The 16759-nt window shown below is 39.2% G+C and overlaps 1 protein-coding gene across 2 annotated transcripts in view; it reads right to left on the bottom strand.

Moving 5' to 3' along the window:
• Positions 1 to 12924, bottom strand: part of LOC126463683 (1,5-anhydro-D-fructose reductase-like) — a 70719-nt gene extending 57795 nt beyond the window's left edge. The window contains exons 1-2 of one of the 2 annotated variants that reach the window (XM_050096179.1): positions 12750 to 12924; positions 12441 to 12608 (exon numbers count right to left, since the gene is read on the bottom strand). In XM_050096179.1, coding sequence (XP_049952136.1) covers positions 12441 to 12608; positions 12750 to 12812 — 231 coding nt within the window. In that variant the 5' untranslated portion in view covers positions 12813 to 12924. The remainder of the gene's footprint in view (positions 1 to 12440; positions 12609 to 12749) is intronic. The other variant, XM_050096178.1, reaches the window with a different exon arrangement.
• Between the last annotated feature and the right edge of the window lie 3835 nt (positions 12925 to 16759).

The raw sequence follows: 16759 nt of genomic DNA, 5'->3' as shown, positions 1-16759 counted from the left end.
TAGGTGTAGATGTAGAAACGGAGTCATTCCAACCAAAATCAGTTTCACACTGAGAAAGTCACTGGACATTATATTTATGGAACTACTGTATTTATCTTTAACTAAAGATATCCGGAGAAAATCAGAGCAAGCTTTTGAGCGCAGTGAGTTAAACACAAAAGTGTCATTATTGATACCTTGTTACCACTATTTTATAATCATCTAGAAGTATTAAATATTATGTGAGCAAAATCATGTAAACTACTCATAGATTAATAAATATTAAATTTTTGTCAGTGATGTAGGGCTTGAAACATTCACATTTGTGGGTTTGTCTGAAACATACAAGTCAATGATAATGGGAGTAAAAAGCTAAGGAATAAGAACCACTGCATACCTAATAATAACAAAGCTTTTAAGGTGTGCAAGTATACAGTCAGAAGTGTTCAGCATTCTTCACCCAGAGAAGGCCTGTTCATGGAAAACATGTGAATAAGGAAAAACACACCAAAAATAATAAGGGGCAGCAGTGCTTCAATTTCAACAGATGCAGCTACATTGCCAGAAGTTGCCATGTAATGAACAAAAAGACATCACTTCACTTTCACTGAATTCAGATATATAGTATGTGGACTCAGGTGCCTCAATGTGCATAATAAATTAATGACTCAATGTGTGTGTTTCCTGTAGGAAATGATGGGACTAGTCAAGATGATTCTGAATGTTGATGAAAACAGAAGAATTCAGGTAAAGATGTATTGTGTGTACCTAATCTTGCTGCTGAGCATTTGTAAGTTAGTACAGGAGTGGTTAAAAAGAACTGCAAAGTAAATTTTAGGCAGGATGGTTGTGATATATTCAACAAATAGGGGGCATTTGTTTGTTCAACAAAACTGATAAATAACCAGTGAAGTGACTGCTATTCAGTTGTCTGCTGTTGTATTGTAGCACTAGTACAAGCGACAGTTTAATTATTGATATGTTAATATGCTACTAGATTGTACCAAGGGAGGTAAACTTGCCAAAGCAAAGAAAATCAGATTGTCATTCAATAATGGTTCAAAAATTCACTACCATTACAGTTGATTCACACTGAAATGTGTTCCTTGGAAGCTAAATCACTGGGAATTATAAATATTTAATTATTTTCAGAGATAATTTATTTTAAAAATGTGCACATATATTTTATAACAGATAAACTCAGTATTGGGATTTCAGGGCTTGCCAAAACCTACGGGAAAACGAAGTGGACAAGAAAATAAAAATCATTTGCTGAGGCAATGATGAGAAGTGCTGTAACAAAGATATCAAGAACTCCTGGAACAAACTGCACTGACCAGCACGAAAAACAACACTTCAATTTCTTACAAAAACTAAAATTTATTTTAAATTTATGACACTTTAATGACCCTAATCCTCTATCTTATGATAGAATATTATGGTACAGTCCCATCTAAGTGTCCAACAAAGAAAAAAGAAAGACAACTGCATTACTGGCCATTAAAATTGTTACACCACGAAGATAACGTGCTACAGACGCAAAATTTAACCGACAGGAAGAAGATGCTATGATATGCAAACGATTAGCCTTTCAGAGCATTCACACAAGGTTGGCGCCGGTGGTGATACCTACAACTTGCTGACATGAGGAAAGTTTCCAACTGATTTCTCATACACAAACAGCACTTGACCGGCATTGCCTGGTGAAATGTTGTTGTGATGCCTTGTGTAAGGAGGAGAATTGCGTACCATCACGTTTCCGACTTTGATAAAGGTCAGATTGTAGCCTGTCGTGCTTGCGGTTTATCGTATCGCGACATTGCTGCTCACGATAGTCGAGATCCAATGACTGTTAGCAGAATATGGAATCAGTGGGTTCAGGAGGGTAATATGGATCGCCCTGCTGGATCCCAATGGCCTTGTATCACTAGCAGTCAAGATGACAGGCATCTTATCCGCATGGCTGAAACGGATCGTGCAGCCACGTCTCAATCCCTGAGTCAACAGATGGGGACGTTTGTAAGACAACAAAACATCTGCACGAACAGTTTGACGATGTTTGCAGCAGCATGGACTATCAGCTCGGAGACCATGGCTGCGGTTACCCTTGACACTGCATCACAGACAGGAGTGCCTGCAATGGTGTACTCAACGACGAACCTGGGTGCACAAATGGCAAAATGTCATTTTTTCGGATGAATCCAGGTTCTGTTTACAGCATCACGATGGTCACATCCATGTTTGGTGACATCGTGGTGAACGCACAATGGAAGCGTGTGTTCGTCATCGCCATACTGGCTTATCACCCGGCGTGATGGTATGGGGTGCCATTGGTTACACGTCTTGGTCACCTCTTGTTCGCATTGACAACACTTTGAACAGTGGACGTTACATTGCAGATGTGTTACGACCTGTGGCCCTACCCTTCATTCCATCCCTGCGAAACTCTACATTTCAGCAGGATAATCCACGACCGCATGTTGCAGGTCCTGTACGGGCCTTTCTGGATACGGAAAATGTTCGACAGCTGCCCTGGCCAGCACATTTTCCAGATCTATCACCAATTGAAAACGTTTCGTTAAAGGTGGCCGAGCAACTGACTCGACACAATACACCAGTCACTACTCTTGATGAACTGTGGTATTGTGTTGAAGCTGCATGGGCAGCTGTACCTGTACACGCCATCCAAGCTCTGTTTGACTCAATGCCCAGGCGTATCAAGGCCTTTATTATGGCCAGAGGTGGTTGTTCTGGATACTGATTTCTCAGGATATATGCACCCAAATTGCATGAAAATGTAATCACATGTCAGTTCTAGTATAATATATTTGTCCAATGAATACCTGTTTATCATCTGCATTTCTTCTTGGTGTAGCAATTTTAAAGGCCAGTAGTGTATGAACAAATTTAACAAATTAGACCAGAGATGCACACTTCAATGCAATTTTGAGTAAGCTGATAAAAGTTAATACATGTCTGCTTTGATGTTATACACTTTACACTTTACTTCACAGACCTCTGAGACGATCTTGAAGATCTCTGTTTGCATCTTCAAAAGTGCGTATTGCCAGCTCTTGCACCAATGATGGCATTCAATCTTCCAGGCATGATCCTGATTAACGTGGTAATGTCCTGTTGATGAATCATATCCCATTCTTCCAGGAGGGCATTTTGTAGATTCCGTAGGGTCTTTGGAAAGTGCTGGAGGGCTCTTCTCCACAGCCGGTACAAAAGATGCTCAATATGATTCAAAACAGAGCTTAATGCAGTTCAACCCATAGCATGAATCCCTGTTCATCCAATAACTCTCATAACATGCACTGTCATGCATTAGTGCAGAATCGTCATCAATAAATGGAGTGAAAGTCACAACATGGTTCAGAAGGATTTCCTCCACATACTGATGTGCAGTATGTCTCCCATGCTCCACAAAGACCAAACCCACCCTCACAGCTGTATTGATTCATTGATTCCTGTCCGCACCATCACAGAACCACCCTGAAAAGGCATCCTGGATGAGAACGTGCAGGGATAATACCTGTCTCCTCGCCTTCTTCAGACCCTCTCTCTTCCATCAGGTGATCGGAAACCAAATAGTTACTCATCAGTGAACAGCACTATATCCCACTGTTGTACTGTCCAGCATAGGTGTTCTCTTGTGAAATGTATTTGAGGTGTGCAATGTTCTCTGGTGAGTTCCAGACCTGTAGGCCTTCTGGACTGCGGATTGGCTTCTTCCAATCTTCTTCGAACAGTTCTTTCACTAACAGGTGACACTTCGAAGGTGGTGGAGTCTATTTCGTACTTCAATAGTAGTGATGTGGCGGTTGTGAAGAACTTGAAGTTCTAAGAAGTGGTCATCTCGTTTCGATGTTGCTCTTCTTGGACCTGTTCCTGGTTTCCTTGCAAAGCCTCCAGTTCCCCTGTACCTTTGTTCTGTTCTGGAAATTGTGGAAGGTGTAGTCCTCAAAACTTCTGCAACGTAATGCCTGCTGCGGCCATCAACAGAAAGATCCTACAAACATGTGATTGGGAGGGGGAAAAATTCAGTATACAACAACAAGTGCTAAAAGAGTGGGAAAACATTATTCACTCACATTCAATGATGTGTTTTCCAGGTTGCACAGGAAACAACAACTGAGGCTAGGGCAATAAACAATCAACGCTTCATTGTTGCTTGCAAAACAATCCCAATAACAAACCGTATCAAAACATTGGTTGGAGTGCTTCACTTCAATTAAACAAATAATTACACAATGATTACACATCATTTTTGGGTGTTGCATTTTTTGTGCCAGTCAGTGTAGCCTCATGGGGCTACTCCTTACACTCCTCAGTAGGCAGGACATGTAACAGAATACTGGCGGAAAGAGTTAACCATAAGTTATTTGATGCTGGTTTACCTACACAGTTCTGAGCAGAGACAACAGCAACAGCTGTGCATCACATCAACAGGTCACTTGCTAAAGTGACTAACGGAAAGATACCTTTGGAGTTATGGTCAGACGCAAAATTTGATTTATCAAATATGAGAATTTTTTGGTTGGAATTTATGACATTAATTTCCCAGGAAAAACACCAAACATACGACTCCAAGTCCAGGAAGCTCTAGTACTGTCAGCTTTAGAGAATCTACCAAAAGTGTCTTGTTAATATTTACACATACAACATCATTAAGATTAGAAACATTGTGTTTTTAGAAAACAGGAAACTGTGATAGAACATACTTACACTGTACATTTGAGTGAAATACTGACCCACCTGGTGAAATTGAAGAGAAGAAATCAGAACAGGGCATGTCAGAAATATATTGTGTGATTCTACAAACGATAATGAACTGTGTCATTTTCCACGACTGATGCAGGATACATAGCAATGGCATCAGCGGCGAAGCTATTTGGCTTCAACAGTACAAAACTGAACTTGACAATGATATGCTAATCATATGCTGCGACAATTAAAGCAAAACTAGCATCTGTAGACTGTTATCATGCAATGATAAGAGAAATTGACAGGGTCGCAATTATGGAAGATTTTGTTATAAATCTTACTGAAAGTGAGTCATCTGTATCGGACAGTGAATACAATGGCTTGGATTTCTTCTAGTGAAGCAAGCACGTATTAATTACTGGTACTTATGACATGGTATGACTATGTCTGCAGCTGCATTGTAAACTGTTAATAGCTCAAGTATTCATATTTAGCCTAGTAATAATGCAGTTTCGTTCATAAAACAATTTTTTACAACTACGAATTATTTAGGAATAAAGAAGACAACTCACCAAAAGGCAGAACTGCTGCATCATCAACAAAGCCTACAGAATGAAATTCCTTTCTCAAGCTGTAGGAGAAACATGCACACAAACACACAAGGTTGCGCATGCGCGCGCGCGCGCACACACACACACACACACACACACACACACTAACTCACTCACTCACATGCACACGCCTGTCTACCTACATTGTGCTCAGTCGACTGCCAGTGTAGGGACTGTACCTTTCATTTGTGTAACTGTTGATGACACAGAACCTGTGCCTTTCGTTGAGTCATCTCCTTTATTCCTAAATAATTCGTTATTCTCAACAAGAACTTTCCGTACATTATTTTTTACAGTTAAATGCATATACTGTAATGCTGTAGCAGAAAGAAAATTAGCTTTTAGTAACCCATTAAGAGATCTGTTTCTGATACCTTCAAGGTCACACATTTTTACAGCTTGAAAATTCGATCACTGTGGATGCCAACTGTAAGCAGTGCGAAAATTCATTTGATTAACAAAACAGATTGTTATTGTTTAAAAGGTGGAGTGTTAAACAATGTCATTATTTATAGGAAAAAGCTAATTCATGATTACTGACAAATTAATGTGTGAGTGTGTGCGTGTGTGTTTTGTGTGTCTACGCATTCACATTAATATAGTTCACTGCGAAACAATGTGTCTGCTACTGCACAGACAGCTGACAGTGCATGAACTGATGGAAGAATATTGGCAGCACTGAAATGGATCTCCTTCCTCTCTCTGTGCAGAACACTACATCCACCTTCATAGCTGCCCTCCACTCTAGCACTGACTGGCTCTGGTGTCACCACCATTGGAGTGCTGTGTGAATGGCAGCTAATGATACCAAATGTCCCCTTTAAGAAAGAATTCTTGACTCCGCACTCATCACTGTACTGGAAAATACATCTCACAGCTTCCTGTACATGGCACTATGAAGTCAGAGGTAGCCATCCTGCAATTTTGGTGTTAACTAGTTATAACAATGGTATCAGACGTGCCTAAGAGTGACACTGTAGAGTAATGATCAGTGGCATCACCTCAGCATGATGAGTGAAAATGAATTGTTTTACACGTGATGGGTTGTACATGCACTGTCTAATGCTGTGAATAGAAGGCCAGGAAATTACCCCAGATAATGTAGGAAATGCTCATAGTTTGTGCTCAGATGTAGAAAATAGAAGTGTTCAGTAGCAGAAAATACTTGTATGTCTGTTGCTTTGGTACTGGTTCCATTCATTTTAAATTTGTCCTTTTTTGGACACAAGGTCTTCAAAGAATAAATCAAAGTGGAATGCACTGAAAGAGGATGGGAGGGATTAGTCCTCATCCAGTATGGTAGCTCCCATCCAAGACTCCTAACCTAGTCTCTCCTTTTCTGCAGAAGGCAGGAGAGGACATGTTAGTGTCCACAGATAACCTATTAATAACTGAAAAGCTGGGATGTTTGTCAGAGGAATAGCTTTTACATAAGGCAAAATTATATTTGCTGGGAGGTGTTAAGTTGTATGGAAGGCATCATGAGGAGTAACAGAAAGAGTCTGCAATGGAATTTCTGATGGCAGGCTTCGTGCAGTGATACAGAAGAAAAAAATATCTGTAGGTACTATAGCAAACAGTTCGACAATGTGTCACAAAAGCGATCAGAGAGGGATTGGGGGAGAGAAGGAACAAGATGATAAGCTTAATGTTAACACATACGAGTTGATGGACTAAGATGATGCCCACATGGTCCTTCTGGAAGAGGTAGAACAGAGGCATCATCAGATACATTTCTGTGTTGATTGTTAAGTGTCTTAAGAATGGTATGGGCAGAGTTACTAAAGAATTTAGCTGATGCTATAGCAGCTGTGACAGCATTAGAAGAGATAGACATGGTGACCAATGTGGGAATAGAAAAGCAATATTCATCATGGGAGTTACATGTTAACAGACGTGGACAAGCTAGTCACATATGTTATATGGTAGGAATACTGTGAACTGCAATGTAAGAAAATTGGGTGAATAGAGCACCTGGAATGAGATTACAGACGAAAGTCTAATGGGGCATAGTAAGTGGACATTGGGTGGGAACAGTAACCCACCATTAAACAACAATTAGAGCTCCAGAGCCGAAACCTGACATTCCCAGTAAAAATTAATACAATCAAAATTTGTGTACTGGTGTAATTTTGCTTAGGCAGCTTCAGTGGTGTTCATTTTTTGGTTTGGGTGATAAAAATTTCTAGTTTACCATGGAAGTTTTGTTTTGTATAGACAATAGTTACAGCACAATTTTAGGGTTACATCTCTAGCTTGAACATCGCACCAGACTCAGCCTCAATCAGCACATGGTAGAACTCAATGGGATATCATTCCATCTGGGGGAAACAGCCAATTGTGCCACACTGCCACACGGTTCATCTCTGGCATAAATGAAGCTACTTAAGACCATGTACACATCCACTAAGGATCACTTTGCAGGACAATATATCACAAGTTACAGGAAAACTACTGTAGGTGATCATACAAACTAATTCATTGGTAAACATATTATATGTGGTGGAGCTGCTATAGGAACACGAAAAATTGCAGAAGTGTTGTGCATTTAGGAGGAGCTAGATGATGAGCAGATAGTGCCCATTAAGATACACAATCTTGGGACTGTAGATGTGGAATTGTCCACGGGACTGATGGTTGCCAGTTTGGAGATCTTGCAGAAAGATGATTCAAATACAGCAAATTTGACCCCTATGCTCAAGCTAGTTGCCAGGAGCAGTTATTGTTAGAATATGAGGATCTGCGTAATCCTAGTGGGCCTTTGACAGTGACCCAGGGGCACAGCCTGGATTCCCAACTGGAAATGAACTGCCTCTATATCACAAACCATAATGTATACCATATCACCTGCAACCAGTCTTATAACTGAAGTGTGAAGATGCATTCAGTGAGTTCAAACAACTGTTAACAATTGGACTGATATCAATTTTCCCAAATTAACAGAAGGAATTTTGTGCTGTTGTGTGATGTGAGCAACCATGCACTCTGTTGTGTTAAATCAGGAAACAGACAAGGCAGAACTGTCAGTTTCCTATGCCTCACAACAACTGATCAGAGTAGAAAAAAATTGCTCGATAATGAAGAAAGAGCTTAATATATTTTACATATTTTACATGTTATCTGTGTGAGAGAAGATTTCGATGTAAAAATTGATTAGGACTTAGTTATATCCAAATAATTTCTCTGATGTGGACTTCTTGTCAGAATTAACACCACACCTCTCAATTATGGTCTGTTAGTTCAATAACAATACTGTTATGCCTCTGTTTAATTCCATGTTATGCACAGCTGGACTTCACATAATTGCAGAAAATTATAAGATCGTGATTTTTTGTCAACTACATCTGAGAGTATCCCTTACAATAATTTTAGAAAAATGCACTGTATTTAACAGCATTCAGCAGATTATAACTAGACCATTCTGTTGTCATTTCTACATTAGGTAAATGTGTTCTTCCAGAAGGCTAAGCCCTGTGTAGATACTGTAAGATGTTGATTACCTCTTTTGGTGGGCATGGTCACCAGATCTGACATCCATCAAGGATGCCATGTCTAGTCTGCTTGATCATCTGTGACAACAGGTGGAAGCTGCATTGAAGACAATGTCCGAAGGGCACCATATACTGCATCTGTGACTGTCTCTATCAGTGACTGCAGGAGCACATTGTAGGTAAAAGCTATACACAGTTATGAAAATGCTACCAGAGACAGTTTGTCCATATGTGCCTGTTGCTATTTATAAACAACAGAACATCCTTCTGATAGGACCATTGTTACAAGACTCCTATATTCCTTTTTCCAGCAGCACACAATTGGTGATTTTATAGAACAAGTAACTGACCACCAATTTGTGTTTTGCCTCTCCCATAATTTAATTTTTAGAAAGATAAATAATATTATCTATGATGGACCTATGACAATTGCGGTTATAATGAAATGGAGATTATTTGTACCCTGAGTTTAGTATTGCCAATATTTGTTTATTTGTGTGTCTTGGCAATATTCATTTATTTGTGTGTCTTGGTGTTATGGTTCCCAAGCAGACAGAGAAATGCACAATAAATTTATTTCAGTTTCTCAAACTGTGCACAAGGTGGCATATACCACATGTCAACTGATGTGCCTCCTTTCACTGTAGATCCTAATAATTACAACACTAGGAAACAAGTCAGTTTACCACACTCGACATTAAACCCTGAACTTTCTGGGGTCACAGCTTGTGATGTCAGACCACCAGGTATGTAGGTTGATGATAGATCTCACACTCAGCGAATCATAAATTTCCGGACTTGTGTAAATGACTGCAGTACATTTTACAGTTCTTGTCAGATTTGTTACATACTTTATATGTTTTTGCACTCTGGTAAAAAAAAACTTAAAAAGCTGCCTCTAAAAATTATACAATTTCTGAACATTGTTAAGTCAAAAACACAAATTGTACAGATGCCTGTAGCTGAATGTGTAGTGTGGTGCTTTCGTAACAGAATAGGCCCAGTCTTGTTTGAATCTACTTTACAGTAATTTTTTATTAAAATTCTATATTTTTCATCACAGGGAAATTATAATAAATAAATACTTTATGTTATTTTCAATTATGGTCATATGAAACAAAATCTGACACAGACATTTGAAATCACTTCTATAGGCCTACATTAATAATGCTCCAGAATGAATTTTCACTCTGCAGTGGAGTGTGTGCTGAAATGAAATAGCCTTGCAGCTTTAAGTCAGACATCCAGTGGCAGCAGTAGGTACCTGATAGCAAGATGTCACGAGCTGCTACCCAAAAAAGCTCATGATGTAATCTTGAGTTTTATCACATGGGCGTTGTAACTATCAATCCATATTTTGCTACACTCTGCAGTGGAGTGTGTGCTGAAATGAAATAGCCTTGCAGCTTTAAGTCAGACATCCAGTGGCAGCAGTAGGTACCTGATAGCAAGATGTCACAAGCTGCTACCCAAAAAAGCTCATGATGTAACCTTGAGTTTTATCACATGGGCGTTGTAACTATCAATCCATATTTTGCTAATAGACTCGAAAAGTGAGGCCCTCAAAAAAACATTTTATCACAGCTGTAAGCTATTATTCAAGAAACATTTTATCACAGGTGTAAGCTATTTTTGGAACCACACAGCCCTCTATCTTCAAGTAAATTATTATATACCGTACAAAAATTGGAACACTTTTTCGTTTTCTCAATAACTGCAAGCAACCTGGACGATAAAGTTCATATGTTATTGTTATGTTCCCTTATGAAACTTTTCCTAACAGGAAAAAGAAAAAACTCTCTTTTCCCAAGAAATATTTCAATACACTTGTAAAACATAATAAAAAATCTCATATTTAATATTTGAGTAACTTCAGAATGCTAGTGGGTTAGAACATTGACATTCTAATGAAAATGATTTAAGAGAATTTGCAGAAGAATATTATACTTTTTTGTGAAAATGGAATGAAAATCCCCATTTTAACATTTTTACAAAAATCGTCGGCTTTGCTCTTAGTTTGTACACTATTCGAAAGCAGCAGGAGAATTAAATTTTATATTCTACGACCTGGTGATGGTACATTATCACATGCAAAGTTTCATATTTATCAGGTACCTGCATCTGGGGAAACAAAACGCTAAATTTTACATTTTTTTCAAACGGCCGTTTACCCGGCAGATTTTGATTCAAATTATTGACATGAAAATTGCTCATGAAATCTTTTTTATTGTTATTTTACGCAAGACAGTGTAAAAAGTTGTACAAGGTAGCCTTGTCCTCATTCTTTCAGGAAAATAATACCGACTGGGATCTCTGACAATTGCCGGAAGCTCGGAGATGCATTATTGAAAGCTGTTACGGGATCAAACAAATACTACAATTCGGCAGATAAGAAGCTTTACCAATGTTTATTAGAAACGTATGCTTATGTCCACAAAAAATTTCAACAAAATACATAATGGCCATGAAAGATTCTCTAGGCCGTGTGGCATGGAATGTCCCATGTACGACTAGTGATTTGAAGAACATGATAAATGGTATATATTTATTGAATCAATTAAAGCAAATCATTATAAACACGCCGTCTCTGAATTAGTTAAAATACGGTACACCCTACTTTAACAACGAAATCGAAGTGTTCAACTTCTATTAAAAGAAAACGCTGAAGACAGTCCACCTGACTTAAATTTTTCGCAACATCTAATATCACTCAATTTAACACCGATTCTAGCAACATTTGATAGTAATACTTTCGAGCAATGAAAAAATACGTGAATCAATAAAAATATTATAAGCTTGCAGTCTTTTCAACAATGGACCTCTGACGTCAGAATTATAGATCGTCGGCTGAACTAATAGCGTTCTACTGATAAAATTTAAGGCTGTTCAGAAGGAAGTACCATGATTATAAGTTTTTAAACAGGTCCTCCATAATAATTTAAAATGTAATATTTTGCTGATAACGAGGTATTACTTCCAGCCATCAGTTCAATGCGTCAGTAAAAGCTGGCTGCTAAATGATCATAATACTGACGGACATAGACGCAAATCGGTAGTAGTTTGCTCTCTGCTGCTTGTACCTAAATAAAACTGAAACAAAGTTTTCCTTCACCCTAATGATTATTAAAATCGTTTTTCCAACTCTCAGTATGTCCGAACACATATTATTACAGATTTTCGAATACAATTCGCAGTTGTATATATTTCTACACACGTTACTGTTCTCTATTAGTGCCACACGATGAACAACAACCCCATTAATTACAGAATGATTCCCAGTACCGGTAGTTGTTCTATTCGAAAGAAAATATGCAGTTAACATAGAATGTTTAAGTAATTTTATATTGTTTTGCAGAAAAGTCTTAGAAACAACAGTGCAATACTGCAGCAAAGCTAAATTAACGGTTACATTTACAACGTCAACTACCCGGTTCCCCTTTCCTTGATGTCAATGGGCATCAGTGATACGTAGCTCATATACCTCTAGTACTGGTACAGACATTACTATTGAGCAAACAAATGATGGCGATCATAAAAAAAAAGCAAAGCAGAAAACACTAGCCGAATCCCTCGTTACATCAAGCTGATTCTGCAGTAATTGGAAATCGGCAAGCATAAATACTTATCGAATATATACATAATTACTAACCTTAGTCACAATAAACAAGTCTTCCCTTTTAACTTTTCCGGCCTCTATCCATCGTTTTAACGTATTACCAATAGCTTCCTCATTGTTGTAGTTAAATGCAGTGTCGAAAAGCCGGTAGCCGGCTTCGAGAGCAGCCTCGACAGCCCGTTCAACTTCTTCAGGAGCAGCCTACGGACAAAATCTAAATGTCAGTTTCATTTCTCGTGCGGATCGTAAACTAACCTATGTCAACGGAAGATTATGTGTTCCGTGCTAAGCCTTAGTGCATCTCATCTGCGACCGTCAGCAAGCAGTAAATCTGTTATTTACCTGCCACGTTCCCAAGCCAACCAAGGGCATTCGCTGTCCAGTTCGTAAAACTACAGATCCCATGGTTAAATTTAAGAAAGTCCAACTGCACCGCTGCTACGATAACATCTAGTTTGCGCACCACGCAACGGTTAGCTATTTTCAGAACCTTCGGGTTTTTTTCCTCTGCGTCGGTGGCGCTAGGTGAGCGCTCGGCGAATCGATTTCGGGTGACCTGCCTCAAGCGCCTGTACGTTGCGGAATACGCGGGTTACTTAAATTTCATTTTTGCTAAGATAACAATGCTACCGAAATGCGTTATGTCTTTGTTCAGCCATCAGATAATTTGTGTTAAATTTCGCTGGAACTGTTCCTGGGAGCACTGTCACAAATGATAGTCAGGAATGGCAACCAGCTATAGAAGCAAAGAAAATGTCTGTATATTTGAGCTGAATAATGAAACAGTTACTTGGAAAATGTCGAATTCGTGACACTATTTTATACAAACTTATCTAATGAGTTCATATTATCATGGACAGCAATGTGTCTTTTCATTTATAGATCGGATCCGTCTATCAGCGATGGTACCGTAATGTTTCGATTTCTGTGCTGGCGAAGTTACGCAAGTTCGGGACATTAAATCGTCCTACCAACCACAAAGTTCGTATCATATGAAAATGATCAAATACAAATTCAATGCATGTCCCTTAGAGTAGCCCATATATCAAAAAAATTGTCAAACTTGACTCGTTCCATATCCGTACAATTCTTTTGTCTACTAGATCAACGGAACACGAATAAATAAATAAATAAATAGAATAATTAAAGGCAGGAAATAGTGTAGCATAAGGAATCTATAAAAACGAAATTCAGTGTCTTCCATTCCGACAAATAGAAACGACTAACGATCACAATGATGCATTTGAACAACAGATCTGTATCACTGACGATTTAAAACATAATTTATATATCTATGAAAGAACTGCTTCTTTATTGGTTCTTGGAAGCATAATGGTAGCAGTGTAAAAGCGTACACCAGCTGCTCCAAACAGCGCGTTGGAACCTACGCTACGGTACCCCCAAAAGCCACACACTAGTTCTAAAAGATCATTTCGAAAACGTACTATTGCAACGAAACGGAGCAGCGTGTTCGATTAGAATGGTGGCAGAAGAAATCGACATGTACTTCCTCGCCAAATTGATCCAACTTAAACTAGGCAGCAGCCCGAGAAATACATCACGTTGAAGTTCGTTTATTTGAGAACTACTTGGATTTAATTTCGCTGCTGGAAGGCAGGTGTCTCAACGCAAGCGCAAACGCAGTACGGTAGGCCTACCAGAGTACTTTGTAGTTACTCGATATCATCGACACCTGCTTGACAAAGATGTTTGATCAATGGCAAAATAATCAAAGGTGCATAAACTAAATCCAAAGACATGTGGAATTAGAAGAAATGAAGCTACATAAAAACGACCACAGACCAAGATAGCGTAATTTTAAGACATAATAATGGATCAAAAATTAGCTATTTATCTCTGTTCCAGCAAACAAACTCAACACCGAATCTCTCATATGAGCTAAAAGTTCTGAGAACGATAAAATCATTGGAAAATAAAATGCTATCTAGCTTGGAAGAAATATTCATTTCTGTACTAATTAGTGTAATTTTCATACCTCTGTCACACATTAAAGGTGCAACTCTTTTACAAGACATTTTTCCAAACAAATTAAAAGCTTCCAACTGAAGTTCCCCTCACAAAACGAAGATCGCAGTACACTACAAGAGGGTAACTATAGACCTATATCATCGCTGTCAGTCTTCAGAGAGGGTTTTCTCTGTTGGCTGGTTGTGGGTTTGGTGAACCCCTGAGCTGTAGACTGGTGAACACCATCAGTCCTCTACAATACGCTCTGGGCACGCTTCAATGACCACTGTGCAGTACAGAGGTGAAATGTTATGTCCATGTTGCAGGGACCTCTGCTGCTCTTGATCTATATAAATGACCTGGGTGACAATCTGAGCAGTTCTCTTAGGTTGTTCGCAGATGATGCTGTAATTTACCGTCTAGTAAGGTCATCCGAAGACCAGTATCAGTTGCAAAGCGATTTAGAGAAGATTGCTGTATGGTGTGGCAGGTGGCAGTTGACGCTAAATAACGAAAAGTGTTAGGTGATCCACATGAGTTCCAAAAGAAATCCGTTGAAATTTGATCACTCGATAAATAGTACAATTCTCAAGGCTGTCAATTCAACTAAGTACCTGGGTGTTAAAATTACGAACAACTTCAGTTGGAAAGACCACATAGAAAATACTGTGGGGAAGGCGAGCCAAAGGTTGCGTTTCATTGGCAGGACACTTAGAAGATGTAATATCTCTCTATATTCGATGAATTATTCTGATACAATTCTACCCTTGAATGACGTTTACTAATTTTCTATCTTCATACTCGCAGAATCCATGCGCAAAGTAGTATCATACATTTGCTATGCCATGAGCGCATAATTATTCTTTGTAGTACACTCTCTCTGGTGGTTGTTAGAAAAAAAGCTTGCGAGATTGTCTTCGTGGCGATTAGCCTGAGCTTTGTTTGAAGAACTGTAATCTGATTATTGAGATTTATGATAGAAGATAACTGATACGAAATTGTATGATTAAAAGGGATATATATATATATATATATATATATATATATATATATATATATATATATATATATTGCTCCTTCATACAAAAGGTGTGTATTTGACATTTGAGAATTAATGATATTCATCGATATATTGCGTAGTTGTTAATCAGAAGGGAACTTCCGAAAGACTGGATACGAACCTGCATTAAATAATCCAAGAGCTCCCTTACTTCTTCGGAAGGTTAAACTTCATCAAAGCCAAATATTTGCTTGATCTGCGATTTCCCGACTGATTATACAATGTTCCCAAAATTACGAGGCATTTTCTTTGTACAGATTAGCAGACTGCCGCAAAGCACGAGCCTGCAGAGAAATTTGTCCTAAATAATACGAGGGCAGTTCAATAAGTAATGCAACACATTTTTTTTCTCGGCCAATTTTGGTTGAAAAAACCGGAAATTTCTTGTGGAATATTTTCAAACATTCCCGCTTCGTCTCGTATAGTTTCATTGACTTCCGACAGGTGGCAGCACTGTACGGATCTGTTAAAATGGCGTTTGTAACGGATGTGTGTTGCAAACAACGGGCAGTGATCGAGTTTCTTTTGGCGGAAAACAAGGGCATCTCAGATATTCATAGGTGCTTGCAGAATGTCTACGGTGATCTGGCAGTGGACAAAAGCACCGTGAGTCGTTGGGCAAAGCGTGTGTCATCATCGCCGCAAGGTCAAGCAAGACTGACTGATCTCCCGCGTGCGGGCCGGCGGTGCACAGCTGTGACTCCTGCAATGGCGGAGCGTGCGAACACACTTGCTTGACATGATCGACGGATCACCATCAAACATCTCAGAGCTCAACTTGACATCTCTGTTGGTAGTGCTGTCACAATTGTTCACCAGTTGGGATATTCAAAGGTTTGTTCCCGCTGGGTCCCTCGTTGTCTAACCGAACACCATAAAGAGCAAAGGAGAACCATCTGTGCGGAACTGCTTGCTCGTCATGTGGCTGAGGGTGACAATTTCTTGTCAAAGATTGTTACAGGCGATGAAACATGGGTTCATCACTTTGAACCTGAAACAAAACGGCAATCAATGGAGTGGCGCCACACCCACTCCCCTACTAAGAACAAATTTAAAGCCATACCCTCAGCCGGTAAAGTCATGGTTACAGCCTTCTGGGACGCTGAAGGGGTTATTCTGTTCGATGTCCTTCCCCATGGTCAAACGATCAACTCTGAAGTGTATTGTGCTACTCTTCAGAAACTGAAGAAACGACTTCAGCGTGTTCGTAGGCACAAAAATCTGAATGAACTTCTCCTTCTTCATGACAACGCAAGACCTCACACAAGTCTTCGCACCCGAGAGGAGCTCACAAAACATCAGTGGACTATTCTTCCTCATGCAC

This window comes from Schistocerca serialis, chromosome 1, assembly GCF_023864345.2.
Source record: "Schistocerca serialis cubense isolate TAMUIC-IGC-003099 chromosome 1, iqSchSeri2.2, whole genome shotgun sequence".
NCBI classification, from domain to species: domain Eukaryota; kingdom Metazoa; phylum Arthropoda; class Insecta; order Orthoptera; family Acrididae; genus Schistocerca; species Schistocerca serialis.
This window is presented reverse-complemented; position numbering and strand designations above follow the sequence as displayed.